The 20,407-nt window shown below is 34.7% G+C and overlaps 1 protein-coding gene across 3 annotated transcripts in view; it reads left to right on the forward strand.

Moving 5' to 3' along the window:
• The window catches only part of USP33 (ubiquitin specific peptidase 33), a 58,766-nt gene that overhangs the window by 19,545 nt on the left and 18,814 nt on the right, over nucleotides 1–20,407 (forward strand). Inside the window, exons 2-15 of one of the 3 annotated variants that reach the window (XM_020892007.2) lie at nucleotides 2,266–2,397; nucleotides 2,601–2,654; nucleotides 3,070–3,132; nucleotides 4,291–4,443; nucleotides 6,966–7,068; nucleotides 7,933–8,002; nucleotides 8,999–9,112; nucleotides 10,184–10,262; nucleotides 11,821–12,238; nucleotides 15,411–15,551; nucleotides 16,727–16,842; nucleotides 17,965–18,137; nucleotides 18,239–18,333; nucleotides 18,959–18,992. In XM_020892007.2, the coding sequence (XP_020747666.2) occupies nucleotides 2,317–2,397; nucleotides 2,601–2,654; nucleotides 3,070–3,132; nucleotides 4,291–4,443; nucleotides 6,966–7,068; nucleotides 7,933–8,002; nucleotides 8,999–9,112; nucleotides 10,184–10,262; nucleotides 11,821–12,238; nucleotides 15,411–15,551; nucleotides 16,727–16,842; nucleotides 17,965–18,137; nucleotides 18,239–18,333; nucleotides 18,959–18,992 (1,694 nt within the window). In that variant the 5' untranslated portion in view covers nucleotides 2,266–2,316. Of the gene's footprint in view, nucleotides 1–2,265; nucleotides 2,398–2,600; nucleotides 2,655–3,069; nucleotides 3,133–4,290; nucleotides 4,444–5,832; nucleotides 5,935–6,965; nucleotides 7,069–7,932; nucleotides 8,003–8,998; nucleotides 9,113–10,183; nucleotides 10,263–11,820; nucleotides 12,239–15,410; nucleotides 15,552–16,726; nucleotides 16,843–17,964; nucleotides 18,138–18,238; nucleotides 18,334–18,958; nucleotides 18,993–20,407 lie in introns of those variants that run through there. The other 2 variants (XM_020892005.2, XM_070467888.1) reach the window with 2 other exon arrangements.

Genomic DNA, 20,407 nt, shown 5'->3' on the forward strand with positions numbered 1-20,407 from the left:
AGTAAATTCTTAAGTACCATTTTCCTAGATTCCATATATATGTGTTAGAATATGATATTTATCTTTCCTTTTCTGACTTACTTCACTCTGTATAACAGATTCTAGGTTCATTCACCTCATTAGAACTGACTCAAGGGTGTTCCTTTTTATGGCTGAGTAATATTCCTTTGTGTATATGTACCACAACTTCTTTATCCGTTCATCTGTTGATGGACATCTAGAGTTGCTTCCATGTTCTATTGTAAATATGGCAGGCAGATTCTTTACAACAGAGCCACCCAAGGAGCCCATTACTCACCTTATGTATATGTGTGTTAGTTGCTCAGTCGTGTCCGGCTCTTTGCGACCCCATGGACTGTAGCCTGCCAGGCTTCTCTCTCCATGGGATTCTCCAGGTAAGAATACTGGAGTAGGTTTCCAGTTCCCTCGCTAATAACTCACCTTGGCCTCCCTGAATTTCCAGCTTTGTCTCTTCAGCTCAGAAAGATCACCACAGTCTGTTTGGGTTTTCTTCTGCTTGTACTGTAGGCTAGAAATTCTCTCCAGGCAGTCAGTTGGGGCAGTCGCCTTGTTTTTATCTTCTAATGGATGGATCAGTGTCCTGCAATGCCTGTTGTCCAGTGTGTCTGAAAAACCATTATTTTATATATTTTAAAATTTGATTTCTTATTTAAAATAGGGTAAATCTAGTGCTTATTACTCCATTATGGTTGAAAATGGGAGTAATTGGATAAGAGGGAAAAGATATTCACCCTCACAAGGAAGTGACAGGTGGGTGGGAAACCCTCCCCCATACATAAATTAAAAATGGAAAATATTAGCAATTATTTTAATTTAGTTTTGGGATTTTTTGGCTGTACCATATAGCAGCTGAGATCTTAGTTCCCCAACCAGGGATCCAGAACCATGCTCCCTGCCTTAGGAGCTTGGAGTTCTATCCACGTGACTGCCAGGCAAGTCCCAGCAATTATTTCATTCTATGAAAGCAAAGCATGGCTTATTTATTATGTAGTAATGTGATATTTAGAAATCATGACTTGGTCAGCATTAACTTCAGAGTGATTCCTGTTGTATTTTGTAGGTTGTAGTGTAATATTGGACTTATTAAAATGATTTGATTTGATAGAACCTTTTTAATGTATTTTCTAACATGTTAATATTTCAGCACATTTGTTTTAAAATAAATGTATACAATTATAAATGTGCTGATATTAACATATTAGTAAATATATTAAACAAAAAGGTTCTATCGAATCAAATTTATAACTGTTTAAGGGCTTCCCTGGTAGCTCAGATGATCTGCCTGCCAGACAGGAGACGTGGGTTTGATCCCTGGGTCAGAAAGATCCCCTGGATAAGGGAAAGGCTACCCACTCCAGTATTCTGGCCTGGAGAATTCCATGGACCATGTAGTCCACTGGGTCACAAAGGGTCAGACACAACTGAGCAGCTTTCACTTTCGCTTTCAGGCTCTTAAGTCTGGTCAAAGTCTCAACCTGGGATAACTTTGTTGCCTAGAGAATATAATTTTACACTGTGTAGTGACCTTGGTGATTGAAGCTCAGGGTGGTAGTGTGGGTGTTCTGGCAACTAGTGGGTAGAAGAAGGAATGTTGCTAAGTTATCTTGCAATGTACAGGACTCCCCCAGCTACAGAGAATTATCTGGCCTAAAGTGTAACTGGTGCAGGGTGGAGAAACTGATACAAAGTGACTATCCAGGTATATTGCTAGAGTACCAGGCTGTTTTATTTATATCATCAGTGGGGTCTGTTGCTAGTGTGAAAATGGTTTCCATCTGAATTCTTTTTCTTTTCAATTCCAGTTCTAGCCTAAGGGTTAATCTTTCTAAAAGAAAAATAGGGGATGTAAATACTTAAATTAAATAACCTGATGTTTTTTCCCTTTCATCTACCTCAAAAAGTGAACTTGGAGAAGGAGGAAAGACAGCAAGAGTAATGGAGAAACAAGCTTACATTGCTTCACAGGTGTCAATTTTAATAAAATGATTATTTATTAGTAGAGAAACTTCCAGTGTTGAAGTTGTGAAAATAACCTCCATTTATTTGAAAATGTACAGTTTTGTAGGACACTACAAAATTCAGTTTTGAAATTCAATTGTGAGAATAGGTTCGGTGTATATGAAAATATTTACCTTTGTAGGGCAAACTTATAAACATGTATGCTTCTTATTTTACCTTTTATCTTAATAATTTTTCATATAATAGCACTTTTAAAATTAACTTTTCTGGTCAATTTTTCTGTAGGTGTTACCTCATTTGGAAAGCCTTGAGAAACAGGAGAATATTTCTAACAAAATGTCATCTTTTCGAAGTCATTGTCCACATTTGGATTCAGTTGGTGAAATAACTAAAGAAGATTTAATACAAAAATCTCACGTAAGATAGAGGGCTTTTTTCCCTTCCTTTAAAAAACCATATTAATTTTTCTCTCAAACAAACATGTGGGTTTCTTTTTTTTTGATAAATTACTACAATTATCCTGTGTTCATGAATCCAAATTTTTTGGTATGATTTTAGTGAATGTATGTGTTTGGCTGTGTTAATGGAATGGTGATGTTATCTCTGCGATCTTCTCACAGGGTTCTTGTCAGGATTGTAAAGTCAGAGGACCAAACCTTTGGGCATGCCTGGAGGTATGTGTGTGTTTCTTCTCAAAAGTTTGATGTTATAAACTTATATCTGAATAAGGTGAACTATAAGATTTTTTTGACACAGGATTTCATAAATGAACATACTTTTAAAAGATTGTTATTGATAATAAAAATTAAACTTTAAACTTTGGATATTAACTTACAATGCTTTTTGCAGAGTTTAGTAAATCACTACAATATTTTACACTTACTTTTTATTAGAGGTGACATATCTTTCAGCTTAAAAGTATTCTGATTGTATTCTTTTGTGCCTGGTACCTTTTGGTTAAAATAACTAACTTTGGAAGTCATTTAATCTTAAAGTTAAAATGTGATCAGAACTTCATTGTAAATGTAATGCTTATTATTATAAATTTATGTTATAAAATGCCTTATTTTTATTTTTATATATTTATAGAATAGGTGTTCATATGTTGGCTGTGGTGAATCACAAGTGGATCATAGCACCATACATTCTCAGGTATGTATATAGAAAAATTTCATGCCAGGCATTTTTTAAATATAGCCTGAGGAAAAAGGAAAACAAATACAACATCATTAATTCAAGTTCTCATTCAAAATTTTGTCCTTTTATTCTTTTTTTTTTTAATAAACAATGAGTTAAATCTTAGCTTATAAAAAGGTGGGGATGGGAATTGCTGGAAAGGTCAATATTAGAATGAGGTGGTAATTAAAAGAGCAGTGATTTAAGAAATTTACCTCCAGGTGTATGGAGGTGATCGCTGGAAATATTAGGAGGATATGGAAGTTGAAGTCAAGACTAGAAGTCTAGTCTTAGGACAGGGCCTGACTGACTTCAAGGCTCAACTCATATTACCTTTTGCTCTACATCCTCCTTACTGGAGTCTTCCTTTCTACATCACCTTGGTGGTTTGCTGCTCGTGTGTAATTCTGGCATGCTTCTTTTACAGATTAGATAGAGCTCCCATTCCAAACTATACATTTCTTGAGAATGAACCAGTCTTTTTCATTTATATTTATCTCTATAGCATCAACTGTTCTTGACAGGGTTCCTCAAGAGAATTACTTAAGACTCTCAGGCATCTTCATACATAGTTAATTTACTTCTCTTTGGTGCATCTAGATTGGTGGTGCTATGTGCCATTCTTGGGAGAATTGAGAAAATGGTTACACAAATCATTTTCTGTAGGGCATTATTGTCTTGCAGAACTCGAGATGAGAAAGGCGAGAATTTCACATATCCAGGATCATATATTCATTATTGCTTGAGCTCTTTTGTGCTTTAATTCATGTCATTTGTATTCTTTTGCCATTCTGATGTTCTTGAACACTTACTGTGCTATTGTCAATTTTCTTGTATTATAATTACTTGCTAACTGCAAAGCAGACTCTCATAATAACTCTTTGTTTATCTTTATAATGAATAGTGGTGAAAATAATAGAATAACTTGTAGTAGGCTTGGATATTGTTACTGTTAGCTGTACTTTAGCAATAGCAGTTTAAGTAATGTTTATTTGGTGCTCTGGTTTAAATCTTCTCTTTTGAATATATTGTTATTCATTAAAGGCCAGCAGTTTATCTTCTATGATCTTTTGAAAGGCTTTCAACTATAACTAATTTTGATTCCTCTTCTCTCTCTCTCATGAAATTATTCAGGAGACAAAGCATTATCTAACTGTGAACCTTACCACCCTTCGAGTATGGTGTTACGCTTGCAGCAAAGAAGTATTTTTGGATAGGAAATTAGGAACTCAGCCTTCATTACCTCATGTAAAACCACTTCACCAAATAGAAGAAAATGGCGTACAGGTAATAATTTAAATCTATGGAATTAAAATATTAAATACTTTAAGAAAATAATTTCAAAATTTGTCATGTAGCTGAAATTTTAAAGAACCCTACCTCACCTTTACTTTACCAGGTTTCCATAATGTGCCTTTTTTCCTCAAATGAGACACAGAATCTGGCCTTGTTTCTTTTGTAGAATGATAGATTACAGTAAAATTGAATCTCACATGTGTCTAAAGATGGAAAAGCACCTTATAGGTTTTAAAAACTCAAGCAGCTGGCTCTAGGAGAGGTGATGGGCCTTCTTTAATAGGCCCTAATTCAACTACCTTTTCATCATTTCCCTCCCTGCTTCACTCCCATGTCTATTATTGTGAACGTTTTACTAATTTATTGAAAACCAGATAGAATATATTAAAACTTAACATCAATCTTTGACTACAAAATATGTGTGAACTTGCAAAGATTGCTCACTTAATTTTGAGAATTTTCAAGTTCTATAAAAATAGGAAAGGGACGAACTTCCACGGCAACCCAGTGATTAAGACTCTGTGCTCCACTGCGGGGGGCATGGATTTGATTCATGGTTGGGGAACCAAGATTCCACATGCCTTGCAGCACCCCAGAGAAGAAAATAGGAGAGGGAAATGGAAAAATAAGAGTAGTTGGTGTCTACTTACTCTAATCATCATTTGATCTGTTTTAGTTAACACATCAATGAGGTTTTTTTCCTTGTGGGTTACAGAAATTAGTGTATTTCTAGAATTGTGTTCTTTGATGCCAATTCTTAAGATTTTTTTCTGCTGTATCTTTGTGTTACATTCTGATATTTAGAAATTTGTGATAATAAATTTGTTTGCCTCACATATAATGTAACTTAAAGTGACTAGATTTTAGACAAGGTATACTTGCTGCATTTCTAATTTCACAGTTGAATGACTCTAGTTCATAAATCATCATTACTATTTCTCCCTTGATACCTATTTATCATTCAGAAATACGTTTTTTGGTTTTGTTAATGCCGTGGTAGTTTGAAAAGAAGTTTGTGTGAACCCTCTTATACTATTAACAAAATTGTGATAATTGAAAGTTTAATCACATGAGGAACTGATAACAATTTATGTTAATCAAAGAATCAGTACAGATAGTTTACAAAGGAGAAATACAAATAAAAACACATCAAGAAAATAATCATCACTAACTAAAGAAAAATGTTAGAACAGCTATTTGCCATTTCTACCTGATAGGTTACAATTGCAACTCTTTTTTTAAAGAAATGACTTTTTAATATATACATAACTTATTTATTCATTTATTATTTTATTTTTGGTTGCACTGGGTCTTCATTGCTATGAGAAGCCCACGCACCACAACGAAGAGTAGCCCCCGCTCACCACAACTAGAGAAAGCCTGCGCACAGTAACGAAGACCCAGTGCAACCTCTTAATGAATGCTGAATCTGATTGAATAAGAATACTGATACTTTTCTGATAGCTTGTAAATAACTTTCTGGTGAGTTATTTTTATAACACATAAAAGACATGAATTTAATTTCATACAAATTCCCAGTGATCTTGTTGTTAAAGATTTTGCTCAGAAGAAAGAGTTATTTGTACAGATTTCTTTACTAATATAAAATTTATAGACTATTTGAACCTAATTCATCAGAGCATTAATTACAAGTTAACAATATTGGCAATCAGTCAGATGTCATTAAGATTTTTCAAACAGTATTCTAGGAGGTAAGATTTTGAATGATTTTTTTTTTCTAAAAACTGTTCTACTTCTCTGTATTTCAATACAACAAAGTGAGAATATGGGCCTTCCCAAATGTCTAGTATCTACAAATGCCAGGAAGGTAAAGTAAATATATAAAGTGGGTGGGTGTGAGTGCATATGCATGCCATGTGGAAGAGGAATAGGCTGTAAAGTTTGAGAACCAGAGCACGTGCTGAGTTGCATTCTGCTATTCAATTTCAGCCTCCCACTGATTTTTGCTAACTGGGTGCAATGTACTTTGAGCTTTTTCTATTAGAAGAGAACTAATAAAACTAGAAATAAAAAAGCTAGAAATAATAAAAAGTAGAACTTGTAAAATTTGATTTTTTTAAAAAAATTTTTAATTGGAGGATAATTGCTTTAAAATATTATGTTGGGTTCTGTCATGCAGCAGCAAAATTTGATTTTTTTTTAATGTGAGCTCTCCCAATGTTTAAAATGTTAGCTCAAAAGTTTTGCTTTTGTTTAGATTTTTGGCCTTAAAAAAATTTCTTCTTTTTTTTTTTTTTAATTTAACTAGCGTGGACTGGCATTTGACCAGCAAGTCACCAGTTGCAACCTTTTGAGTTAATCCAATTCTCAGGAATTAAGTTTGGAATTTTAGAAAATATTTAAAACTATTTCATGTGCATAAAAGGATGCAAAATAACTTTAGTAACAAGTATCAGGAGAGACTGTAGAAGTCTACAGATCAGTTGAGTAAAAATTTTTTAAAAATTTAGCCTAAGGATTTGTTTAAGCTTGCTGTCTTTTCTGTTATCAAGGATTTTAAAATACCCAGTAACACAACATTAAAAACTCCTCTGGTTGCTGTATTTGATGATCTGGATATAGAAGTAGAAGAAGAAGATGAACTTAAGGCAAGAGGTAAAATAATTCTCCTATATAACACACTCCTTTGTATGCTATTGCGCATTTCTTTAGGGAACTGTATTGTGAAAATTTCAAAATCTAGAGGTGATAAGATAATTATAAAAATAAATTCTAGGAACCAAACTATTTGTTAATGCTTTTTTTAAAAAAGTCACCAGTCACGAATTAATTAGTATAATTAATCAAGGTGCATTTTAAGTTCTAACTTTTTTTATTTACTGCATTATGCATCATTTGAAAATACCAAGGAAATATCCTTTTGTTTTTAATGATGCATGAGTGAAAGTAATGCTAGTTGGCAATAAGAGATCAATAAAATAATTGTATTGTTTAAAAGCTGAAATTTTACCTAGGAAAATTTATTACTTGTGAAAAAAACAAACTGACAATTTTGATACTTGGTTTCTCTGCCATCACTTTACTAAAGCCCACAGTATAAACTGTCTGTATATATAGTTTTGTACAAACTTTTCTGTTTTCTAATTCATATAAGGGAATCTAGTATCTACAAATGCCAGGAAGGTAAAGTAAATGTATAAAGTGGGTGGGTGTGAGTGCATATGCATGCCATGTGGAAGAGGAATAGGCTGTAAAGTTTGAGAACCAGAGCACGTGCTGAGTTGCATTCTGCTATCCAATTGTATATCTAAATAATTTTCTGAAAATTGTCACTTTGGTGTAAGTCTGACCCCTCTTTGAGTTATTGAAGTTGTTGCTACTTGTATTTCTATAATGTATTTTGTATTTCCTTACCATGGCTTAGGAACCGTAATAATTACCTAGTTATATACTTAGTGAACACTCATAAAGTTGAGTCATGGGATTACTGGATGATGACATAACAGTTTTTCTTCATAGGCCTTACAGGTTTGAAAAATATTGGAAACACTTGCTACATGAATGCAGCCTTGCAGGCTCTTTCTAACTGGTAAGCGGAGGAATTAATTTTGTTAGTATAGTTGTTTAAAGTTACTCTTGGAGCAGAAAACCATGATGCTATAGTATGCTTAGAAAAAAAAGAGGTGAGAGAGGGAAAAGAAAGAAATATACTTTAATAGTGATATTGAAAAGTTAATAATTATTTTCAGTCTCCCTAGCCAACAGGATCCCATTAATCCCTCTTCCTTACCCCTCTCAACACATGAAATGCCTTCACTTAAATTATCTGGGTTAACTGAAACCTGAATGTACAAATATCCCTGAAAAGATTTTCTTCTTTCTTGTTAATTAACTCCTAAGGTAGAGCAAGCAAGAAACTGAGTTGGGCCATAATCCATTGTTGTCCCGGTAGGGTTACTGGTTACTCCTCTGTGCCTGTGGTTTCCTAAGAATGCTGGTCCTGGCCTAGCTCCTAGGGAGATGTACGTCTTTGAGGAAGTTGTTTGTTTTTACATCTAGAAAAGGAGGAGCTTGAACTAATTTAATTCCTCTTACCACTTTTCTTTCAGAGATCCTAGGAAAATATTTTATATTTTTCTGTAGGTGGACAGTCTCTAATAAAGCAGTTAGGTGTTTGTTTGTTTTTCCCTCCATCTCCGTCCTGTGAAGCAGGTGGATGCAGTATGAAATGCTCTATAGATGATCACCCAGGGAAGAGAGGGAAGGTCATAGGATCAAGTTCCGAGGAACCCTGCTATTTAGACACCTGATAAGAGCAGAAAAACATAATAAAGAGGGGAAAGGGTTGCCAGAGAGGCAAAGAACAAAAGTAGAAGAGTGATCTGACAGCATTGAGGGCTCTAATGTTGTGGGTCAAATCTGCTTTGATGTGCTCAGCAAAATAATGAGGAAATGAATGTGAAGCTGTAAAAGGGGGCAAAGAAATAATAGATACAGTGCTTTGTCATAGTTCATTAAATGACTAGAAGTCAATCAGTATTAAGCTTTGACTCGATTCTAAAATTTCTTTTTTTTTTTAAACTAGCCCGCCTTTGACACAGTTTTTTCTTGATTGTGGAGGACTGGCTCGAACAGATAAGAAACCAGCTATTTGTAAAAGTTATCTCAAACTGATGACAGAGCTCTGGCATAAAAGCAGGTATGTACTTACTGTGTTTATTTTCTTTATTATATTTTAAACTGAATATTGTAAATATTTGCAAGTGCATTTACAGAGATATAAAAAGTAGAAGAGAGACAGATTGAGGCATTCAATTTTGGCCACATTACATTTGACAGTGAACATCGAAATGAAGTGATTGGAGATAAAATGTTGAATTGCTGCAGTGGCTATTACACTTCTGAATTTTGTAGACATTCTCACAATGCTAAAATCAGACCATAGAGACATATATGAATGTTTATTTTTCTGCTTATATTTATTTGCTCTAATTGTAGCATTAGAAGAGTAATTGCTTGCTATAATGTTTTTTGTATTAGAACTCTTAGTCATTTATCCCTGTTGGGTATTACCTGGCTCTGTTGTTTCCAAGTTCCTTACTCTATAGCTAGAACTTGCCCTTAACTGCTATGTTTTAAGTTTCTTTGCTCTGAAACTATAAACTTCATATTCTTCGAAGTTTACTAAACTTCAGAAGTGTCATAGTACAGGATTCTAGATGATTAAATCTCTTATGGTTTACTTTTCATTTTTGTTTTCATGGGTATTTGATAACTGGTTTAAAATTTTTATTTAGGTAGTGTACTAGGTATCCTTATCTTAATTTTGCCAGGAATTTTAAGTAATTAAAGTATTATTTTAAGTAACTAGTATTTTTTGAAAAATTCTATGGTAGAGCATAGTCATTTCTTTATGGGAGAGAGGAATAAATTATAGCTTAAATATAAAAAATAAGCTATTTTCATGAACTTTTGAAGCTTAATACTGTGCCACTTTGAATGATTTTTTGAAACATGAACACTTTTCAGTTTGACTCTTTGAATTTTAAATTTCTCATTTCTAATATAAAAATTAGGGCCTTCCCTGGTAGCCCAGTGGTTAGGACACTCAGTTCCCAGTGCAGAGTTGGATTCCCTGGTCAGAAAACTAAGATCCCACATGCTACAAGGCATAGTCAAAAATAAATAAATAAAATAATTGCTGGATACTTAAAAAAAAAAAACTAACTAAAAATCACAAGTTTCTTCCTAAAAATGTTTTCTTCCTCAGGCCAGGATCAGTTGTGCCTACTACTCTGTTTCAAGGAATTAAAACTGTAAATCCAACCTTTCGGGGGTATTCTCAGCAGGTAGGTCTGTATTGCTTAGAAATTTTAAATTTGGGGGTGTGTAAATATGCCCGTATTTTCTAGTGCTTTTAGCTTTGAAAAGTTTCACATCCAGAGATAAATTTTTTCTTATATTTTTGTATTTTATAATTAAATATTTTTAATACTGTCATTTATTTCACATTACAATATGCTCCAAATTTAATTTTTCACATACCGCTAACAAGTGTAGCAAACAACAGATTTAAGAATTTTCTTAATCTGTTTTTAAAAGTTTCTTCATTAATTTTTGTGCTTACATTGATATATAATAGGTCTATTTCTGGACTTTGTAATCTACTTCATTGACCTATACTTTTTTTAATTGATACCAGTGGCAGTTTCAATTATTGTTGCTGTATGTAATATTTTTTCAAGTTAATACCTAATCATATGTTAATACCTAATACCATATGTTTCCTTTTTTCAAAAAGATACCTGTTCCCTATTAACTTTTTCTTGTACAAATTCCTGTATCTTAGGGACTTCCCTGGTGGTCCGGGGGCTAAGACTGTGTGCTCCCAATGCAGGGGACCCAGATTTGATCTCTGGTCAGGGAACTAGATCCTACATGCTGCAGCAGAGTTTGCATGATATAACTAAAAAAAAAAAATCTCACTTAAAAAAAATTTTTTTAAATCTCACATAAGGTCCCAAGTGCCTCAGCTAAGACCCAGTGAAAGTGAAAATCTCTCAGTCGTGTCTGACTCTTTGAGACCCCATGGATTTCTCATGGACCCCATGAAATCCTCCAGGCCAGAATACTGGAGTGGGTAGCCGTTCCCTTCTCCAGGGGATCTTCCCAACCCAGCGATCGAACCCAGGTCTCCCTCATTACAGGCAGGTTCTTTACCAGCTGAGCCACAAGGGAAACCCAAGAATACTGGAGTGGGTAGCCTATCCCTTCTCCAGCGAATCCTCCTGATCCAGGAATCAAGCCGGGGTCTCCTATATTGCAGGCGGATTCAGACCCGGTACAGCCAAATAATTAATACATAAATTTGTTTTTAAAAATTCCTGGATCACAGACACTGATTTCGTAGATGTAACTTGGGAGCTATGAGTTTGTATTTTTGATAAACATTCTAGATTGATCAAGGATTGTGAGATACAGTGCAAAATTAGATAGAGCTTTAATTTTAAGCCGAACATATTTGAATTTGATCTCTCTCTGAATTCTTATTTTCTGATAACGCAAATCCATGTTTTCTTTACACCTTACTCAAGTTTTTTTGCAATAACAGCAGTAGTAAAGCTGACTTTCAGATCATCTTCAGCTTTTTTTTTAAGTGTTTATTGAAATACATCTTCAGTTTTTCATTACTTTTGTTTTCTAACTTTTTTTTGTTTTTCTAGCTTTTTAGAACTTAGAACATCATGTCCCTCCAGTGCCCTATGTTCTGTGAAGTTGTATGTCCACAGTGTAATGCTACACATGTAGAAATCAATTGCTAACCACATTTTGTGTATTTTCTCTCAAGTTTCTGCATACACATATTTTTAATGAAATGGTACTATCTCTGTTGCTTATATATAATAGGATGCTCAAGAATTCCTTCGATGTTTAATGGATCTGCTTCATGAAGAATTGAAAGAACAAGTCATGGAAGTAGAAGAGGATCCTCAAACTATAATGACTGAAGAGACCATGGAGGAAGACAAGAGCCAATCAGATGTAGATTTTCAGTCCTGTGAATCTTGTAGCAGCAGTGATAAAGCTGAAAATGAAAATGGCTCTAGAAGCTTTTCTGAAGAGAATAATGAGACAACAATGTTAATTCAGGATGATGAGAACAATTCAGAAATGTCAAAAGATTGGCAAAAAGAGAAGATGTGCAACAAGATTAATAAAGTAAATTCTGAAGGGGAATTAGATAAAGATAGAGACTCTATATCTGAAACAGCTGATTTGAACAACCAGGAAACTGTCAAAGTGCAAATACACAGCAGAGCTTCAGGTGACAGTTTTTATAATTTGCAAATGATAGTGTTTCATTTGTGGACAAAGGGTGCAAGATATGTGTTCAAGATTATATTTGCAATTTTACTGTTTGCTGAAATAACTTCATATTTTGTGTGCAGTTTGTGACCTTATAGTTCAGCCATATTAATTTAAAGAAGTAGGGAGGGACTTTCCCTGGCAGCCCAGTGGTTAAGACTCTGTGCTTCCACTACAGGGAGTATAGGTTCTGTCCCTGTCTGGGGATCTGAGATCCCACATGCTGCATGGTACAGCCCCCCCCAAAAAAAGAGGGAATTAAATAGATGTTACTTTTGTGCTTTCTAACTAGTAGCTGCTGCTACTGCTGCTAAGTCGCTTCAGTCGTGTCCAACTCTGTGAGACCCCATAGACGTCAGCCCACAAGGCTCCCCCATCCCTAGGACTCACCAGGCAAGAACACTGGAGTGGTCTAACTAGTAGAGCTTAGTACTATTTGCATGTGAGTATTAAGTTAGTGTCATTTAAAGCAGATTTGTAAAACAGCAAAATAATCCAAATTGTAGACTATTAGATTTAGATTGCTGTCGTTGGAGTCATATCAGCTACACAATATTTGGTGTATGCTTGGCATCAGAGTTTAATGTATTACAATGAACTCTGTTATAATAGATTATACCACAGTACTGGTCACTATTCTTTTGAGAAAGAGCAAGTGGCCAAATGAAAAACAGTTGAGTTGTTTCTCATTTTATTTTTTCTTGGGTTAACTTGTCTTAGCTTAATGTGGTATTTAATTCTCCAAAGCACATAAAATCAAACCATCAGAGGTTCAGATTCTCCCATCTTAAAATAAATGGCAGACAAAGAACATAAAAAATTTATCTTCTATAATTACTGAATAGTAGGCAGTACGAAATTTACTAAGATTTTTGAATGAACATAACTTTTTTCTGGAGAAGAAGGATGTTTCCTTAACTACAGGAATATTTGTGGTTCAGTGCATTAATACTTGTGCAGTAATACTTGTGTGAAGTGCATAAATGCCTTCTAGTCAAGAAAACATGTCAGGCCCCTTGATTACACTGACATAAAGTTTAGAAGTTTAGATGTGGTTCAGTTCAGTTCAGTCACTCAGTCGTGTCTGACTCTTTGCGACCCCATGAATCGCAGCACGCCGGGCCTCCCTGTCCATCACCAACTCCCAGAGTTTACTCAAATCCATGTCCATCGAGTTGGTGATGCCATCCAGCCATCTCATCCTCTGTCGTTCCCTTCTCCTCCTGCCCCCAGTCCCTCCCAGCATCAGGGTCTTTCCCAGTGAGTCAACTCTTTGCATGAGGTGGCCAAAGTATTGGAGTTTCAGCTTCAGCATCAGTCCTTTCAGTGAACACCCAGGACTGATCTTTAGGATGGACTGTTCAGATCTCCTTGCAGTCCAAGGGACTCTCAAGAGTCTTCTCCAACACCATAGTTCAAAAGCATCCATTTTTTGGCACTCAGCTTTCTTCACAGTCCAACTCTCACATCCATACATGACCAATGGAAAAACCATAGCCTTGACCAGATGGACCTTTGTTGGCAAAGTAATGTCTCTGCTTTTTAATATGCTATCTAGGTTGGTCACAACTTTCCTTCCAAGGAGTAAGCGTCTTTTAATTTCTTGGCTGCAGTCACCATCTGCAGTGATTTTGGAGTCCAAAAAAATAAAGTCAGCCACTGTTTCCCCATCTATTTCCCATGAAGTGATGGGACCAGATGCCATGATCTTAGTTTTCTGAATGTTGAGCTTTAAGCCAACTTTTTCACTCTCCTCTTTCACTTTCATCAAGAGGCTTTTTAGTTCCTCTTCACTTTCTGCCATAAGGATGGTGTCAACTGCATATCTGAGGTTATTGATATTTCTCCCGATAATCTTGATTCCAGCTTGTGCTTCTTCTAGCCCAGTGTTTCTCATGATGTACTCTGCATATAAGTTAAATAAGCAGGGTGACAATATACAGCCTTGACGTACTCCTTTTCCTATTTGGAACCAGTCTGTTGGTCCATGTCCAGTTCTAACTCTTGCTTCCTGAGATGTGGTTAGAAGTTGTTTAATTATTAGTTATGTAAAATTTCAGTATTGAAAGGCTCAGCAGTCTGCTATCTAGCCTTTCCTCATAAAAAACCTAATTAAGCGACCTACTAGTTCTTTATTGTTCTGTAACAAGTTTATTCTTACAATTAGTCACTAATTGATGACATAGATCAGGGATCTGAGTTTTTACATTTTCTGATTGAAAAATGTGACAAAGATGATATGTGACACACAAAATCTAAAATATATACCATCTGGTCTTTTGTAGGGATCATTTGCTAATCCCTGACCTTCCCTGACCTAGATTGTATTAACTTTATTCCCTTCGAAAAGGCCTAGAGCGAGTCTCCTCCTCTCCTCCTATTTTCTTCCCCTAGTATTATTAGTCTACTTTTAGTCATGGTTGAGATAATAATGAGAAATGCCTCTGTGAAAGTCATAAAAGTCATTTCTTGTGCATTATCTGCAAAAATCTCTGAAATCATTCTGTTTCAGCGTCTGTTATGTACACTTCTCTTTTCTTCACTCAAATGCTTTTTTAGCAGTCTCTCACCATGAAACATATGTTATATACTAGGAATCCAACAGCAAATCAAGATAGCTCTCATAGAGCTTTTATTTTCTTGATTCATAATTTAATTCTCAAAAAAAGATGTCTTTTTCTGACAGAGGGTTTTATTTCCTTTTATTACAGTAAGAATAAAATAATTTATAATTATTTCATGCCTAAATTTCTTCCTGGATTTTGATTACTATGTTAGTTTGGGAAGATAATCTCTTTTTCTCCCATATGGTTTTAAAATTTTCTAAAAACTGCCTCAATTTGCTTTAGTTTTTTAAATACTAAATTAGGACAAGTACAGTCCTCTTCTGCTATATATTTCCACTGCACACTTTCTGTATGTGCTATGAACAGTAATGTGTTATGAACATTAATTGGACTCTTAGGGGGAAAATCACTGTTACTCACTTAGCAAGCATAATGTCTGTTGAGTATTTCACCTGATATTTATTAATGTGAATTGTGTTCAAAATCTCAGATGAAAAAAGCTTTCTTTGACAGGTGGAATGATTTTACTATTTAAGGTAATAATACAAATTTTAAATATTACAGAATATATTACTGATGTCCATTTGAATGACCTGTCTACACCACAGATCCTCCCATCAAATGAAGGTGTTAATCCACGATCATCAGCAAGCCCTCCTAAATCAGGCAATTTGTGGCCAGGATTGCCACCCACACACAAAAAAGGTAGATGTTTCCGTTACTCAGGTTCCTTTGCTTTCATAGTTTAAAGTGTTAATTATGAAATATTATTCAGGCTTTTTTAAATTGACATCATCATTTTATACAGCCGTGATTTAAAATATTTTTGTGTGTGTGGCACAAATTTATATATGACAGAGTTTACTCTTTTGGCATAGGGTTCTGAGTTTCAGCACATGCAGAGATTGTTACGACCACCACCACAAACACAGTGTAGAACAGTTCCAGCTCCCCAAAGAAGTCCCCCATAGTATTATTCCATTCCCTCCCAAAGCCCCAGCCCTATCTGTTCTCTATTCTTATTGTTTTTCCTTTTCCAGAATGTCATATACATGTAATCATACAGAACATAGTCTTTTGAAACAGGCTGCTTTCACTTAGCTTAATGCATTTGAGATACAGTCACATTACATGTCTGAATAGTTCTTTTTTATTACTTAGTATTTCATTGTGTGACTATACTGTGTAATACACAACTCAGTGAGTGCATATACTCACTGAGGGATATATGAATTTGTTTCCAGTTTTTGGCAGTTACAAATAATGTTGCTCTAAATATTTATGTACTAGTTTTTGTATGAACATAAATTGTCACTTGTTCAGGGTAAACACCTAGATGTGGGGTGATTGGGTTTTGTGTTAGTTTTATGCTTAATGCTGCGTGAAGTTAAAGAGTCTTCATGACTTTGTGTTATAATTATTTAAAGACATCAAAGACATCAAAAGCATGACCCATAAATGAAAAAAAATTAAAATCTTTCTTGGCAAAATTATTAAGAGAATGAAAAGATTGGGAGAAAATATTTGTAAATCACATACTTGACAGAGGACTTGTATCTGGAATATATAAAGAACTCTCAAAAACTTAATAGAATCCTTTCTTCAAATAAAGCCTTACTTGGAAGCAACAACAAATAAGTAAAAGCAAAACTGTTCTGGTTGAAGTCAAGATGGGGAGACTGAATTCTATTTTGTCACGGTCTCTCTTTGAGGATTTTTGGTTGTTTTTTGTGTTTTCTTTAGGTAGTTCTCTCAAATGGTATTTTGACAGATTTTTTTCAACAGAGTAATTTTGCTGTAAATAGTTTCAGAAAAAATGTAAAGGAATTATTTTGATTTCTAAAAGAAAAAATTCTTCTATACTTGTTTTTCAATCCTAGTTCAATCTGCATTATCTCCGAAGAGAAAAAAACAGCACAAGAAATACCGAAGTGTTATTTCAGACATATTTGATGGAACAATCATTAGTTCAGTTCAGTGTCTGACTTGTGACAGAGTGAGTATGAGAGAATTATAATACACAGGAGATTTCTTTCAAATGCTTTAAAAAAAACAAGATGGTGTGAGAAGTTTTAATTCCTTCTCTTTGCTATTGATGATTATACATGTATTTCAGGTGTTTGCATAAGTATAAATTGATTCTAAGAGTAGAACTTGTTTTTTGGAAGTAGTAGCAGCATACTTTTTTGAGGATGGGTCTTGACTTGTCATTGAACAGGCATGCATTAGCAGGAAGAATTAACTCAGTTCTTCATCTCTGGTAACAAATAAAGGAGATATGTTGCTCAGCAACCAGAATTTGAAACACATGCATATTCTCCCAAGGCTGATGAAATTAGTAGGAAACAGTTGTTACTGACTTCTACAAGGCTATCTATGTATCATCTCACTTGGTTGTATGGTTTGTAAATATTTTCTCATGTTAAGATTGGATTCAGATAATAAAAGTAGTATCAGGTTTATACAGAAGAGCATAAATTAATATCATCATGAGATTTTTAATAATACCTCTCAATTCCTGAATTTCTTAGAGGTTTTAAGAATGGTTTTTCTTCAGTATAGTGATGACTATAATTAAAAGAAATGTAAAATGACATATCTCAAAAAAAGAAATAACCCAAAGAAAGTTTTCTGTTATTGTGTTAGAATTAAATCAAATCTAAGGGTTTTCTATACTCTATTTTAGTATCAGTTATTTAAGTAGAATTATCCTGAAATGTTTTCAGCTGTTTAGGTTTTACATCTTGTTTTTTAAACTACATTTAATAAGTATCACTAGAGGTCATTTCCAAAAATAAATGCAGTAGTGATAAACAGTTTGAACCTCAAGCTATAGTGGCTGGGTGTGAGGTACTTCTTTTTACCACTGTGTTCTCAACTAATGGGGATGTTAGTAGTTATGGTTTATGTGAAGATTAAATTTAGAACAGTGCCTGGTACAAAGCAGTTTTGCTTTAGTTGTTACTATTTTTGCTTTGTTATTACTATAAAAAGCAGTTTGGTGTTTTGGTTTTTTTCCTTATTATAATTTGCTTGGATCTTTGCCGTCTAAAATCTGTCCTCAGGTGTTTGTGCTGGATTATTTTCATCCCATTCTTAAAACACAAAACAATTTTAGGTGTCTGTAACCCTCGAGACCTTTCAAGATCTGTCCTTGCCGATTCCTGGCAAGGAAGACCTTGCTAAGCTGCATTCATCAAGTCATCCAACATCTATAGTCAAAGCAGGATCATGTGGCGAAGCATATGCTCCACAAGGGTGGATAGCTTTTTTCATGGAGTATGTGAAGAGGTATGTGTGTATTTTCTTTGTTATTAGTTCATTGTTAAAACTGCTGTTTCTGCTGTACTGGCAGAACATTTCCTTTCTTTTTTCTGTCAATGATGTTTCAGGTTTGTTGTCTCATGTGTCCCTAGCTGGTTTTGGGGTCCAATAGTAACCTTGCAAGATTGTCTTGCTGCCTTCTTTGCCAGAGATGAACTAAAAGGTAAGAAATACAAAATAGTTTTCATCTATGGCTAAACTGTTGTGAGTGAGCTAAAATATTAATAGGGCTAAATATGAAATGTATTCATAAAAGCTAAATTTTGAGCAGCTTCAATAGTGCTTGCCCGTATTGCCACCTTGCCAGCTTCTATCATGACAACATAAATACTGTAAATAATATCCTGAAATAATTGATACAACCTCCTATAGTACTAGACATTATGATATTTGAAGTGTGTTAAATCTGCTCTGAGATTGAAAAAAGAGAAAATTCAGCCGGTATAAAAGACTGTATATCTGGATTAGTCTGAATTTCTCAGTAATGTTTAAATCCAATCCTTCACTATTTTTGGGTGCCAGCACCTTGCTTCAACATACAATAGGCAGTCTAAATTTTGTTGAGTGAATAAGTGGGCACAATGTTATTTGAGATAGCCCTTCTGGGTTGAAAACAAGAGGGAAGTGAAAGGTGTTGTAGGCAAGGTTAACATGCTGACTTGAGCAGAGACTAAAAAATGTGTTACTGTTCTACGGGATCAGCATGACAAACTCAAAGAATTGCAAAACCAAAAGAAAATAACTTTCTTTTAGTTGAAGAGGAATAACCAGATCTGTTCTATTCTCAGGTGACAATATGTACAGTTGTGAAAAATGCAAAAAGTAAGTGTCATTGGTAATGCTTTTAATTGCATACTTTGTATTTTAAATGATATTTCTGTTGGTTATTTGAATTGGACATGTAAGATTTGTCCTAGTAAAAATGAAGAAACCTATTCTGTAAAACAAATCCAAGGTTAAAAATTTAACAAATTTTATAGGCTTAGCTAATATGTGACAGTGTATTTTGAGATAAGGCAAGTATGTCATTTTGCAAAAAAACATTTTCCATAATATATTATAGACATATACTAGGATATATAACATGTATCTTTATTACATAGGTTAATTCTGCCATCATAAATAATGCAGTATTCTCTTCTGGTTTCTCACCTTAACAGGCTAGATATAAGAAGTGAAAGTGATTATAAAGGTACATAGTTTCAAGTCTATGTAAAATTCAGAAAGATAATAGTGAAGGGATGGAGCCAAAGAAAAAACAACATCCAGTTGTGGATGGGACTGGTGATAGAAGCAAGATTCAATGCTGTAAAGAGCAATATTGCATAGGAACCTGGAATGTTAGGTCCATGAATCAAGGCAAATTGGAAGTGGTCAAACAGGCGATGGCAAGAATGAACATCAACATTCTAGGAATCAGGAAACTAAGATGGACTGGAATGGGTGAATTTAACTCAGATGACCATTATATCTACTACTGTGGGCAGGAATCCCTTAGAAGAAATGGAGTAGCCATCATAGTCAACAAAAGAGTTCGAAACGCAGTACTTGGATGCAATCTCAAAAATGACAGAATGATTTCTGTTCATTTCCAAGGCAAACCATTCAATATCACAGTAATCCAAGTCTATACCCTGATCAGTAATGCTGAAGAATCTAAAGTTGAACGGTTCTATGAAGACCTACAAGACTTGCTAGTACTAACACCCAAAAAAGATGTCCTTTTCATTATAGGGGACTGGAATACAAAAGTAGGAAATCAAGAAACACCTGGAGTAACAGGCAAATTTGGCCTAGGAGTACAGAATGAAGCAGGGCAAAGGCTAACAGAGTTTTGCCAAGAGAACGCACTGGTCATAGCAGACACTCTCTTATAACAACACAGGAGAAGACTCTACACATGGACATCAACAGATGGTCAACACCGAAATCAAATTGATTATATTCTTTGCAGCCAAAGATGGAGAAGCTCTATACAGTCAGCAAAAACAAGACCGGGAGCAGACTGTGACTCAGATCATGAACTCCTTATTGCCAAATTCAGACTTAAATTGAAGAAAGTAGGGAAAACCACTAGACCATTCAGGTATGACCTAAATCAAATCCCTTATGACTATGCAGTGGAAGTGAGAAATAGATTTAAGGGACTAGATCTGACAGACAGAGAGCCTGATGAACTATGGACGGAGGTTCATGACATTGTACAGGACACAGGGAGCAAGACCATCCCCAAGAAA

Source organism: Odocoileus virginianus, chromosome 5, assembly GCF_023699985.2.
Source record: "Odocoileus virginianus isolate 20LAN1187 ecotype Illinois chromosome 5, Ovbor_1.2, whole genome shotgun sequence".
In the NCBI taxonomy this organism is placed as follows: domain Eukaryota; kingdom Metazoa; phylum Chordata; class Mammalia; order Artiodactyla; family Cervidae; genus Odocoileus; species Odocoileus virginianus.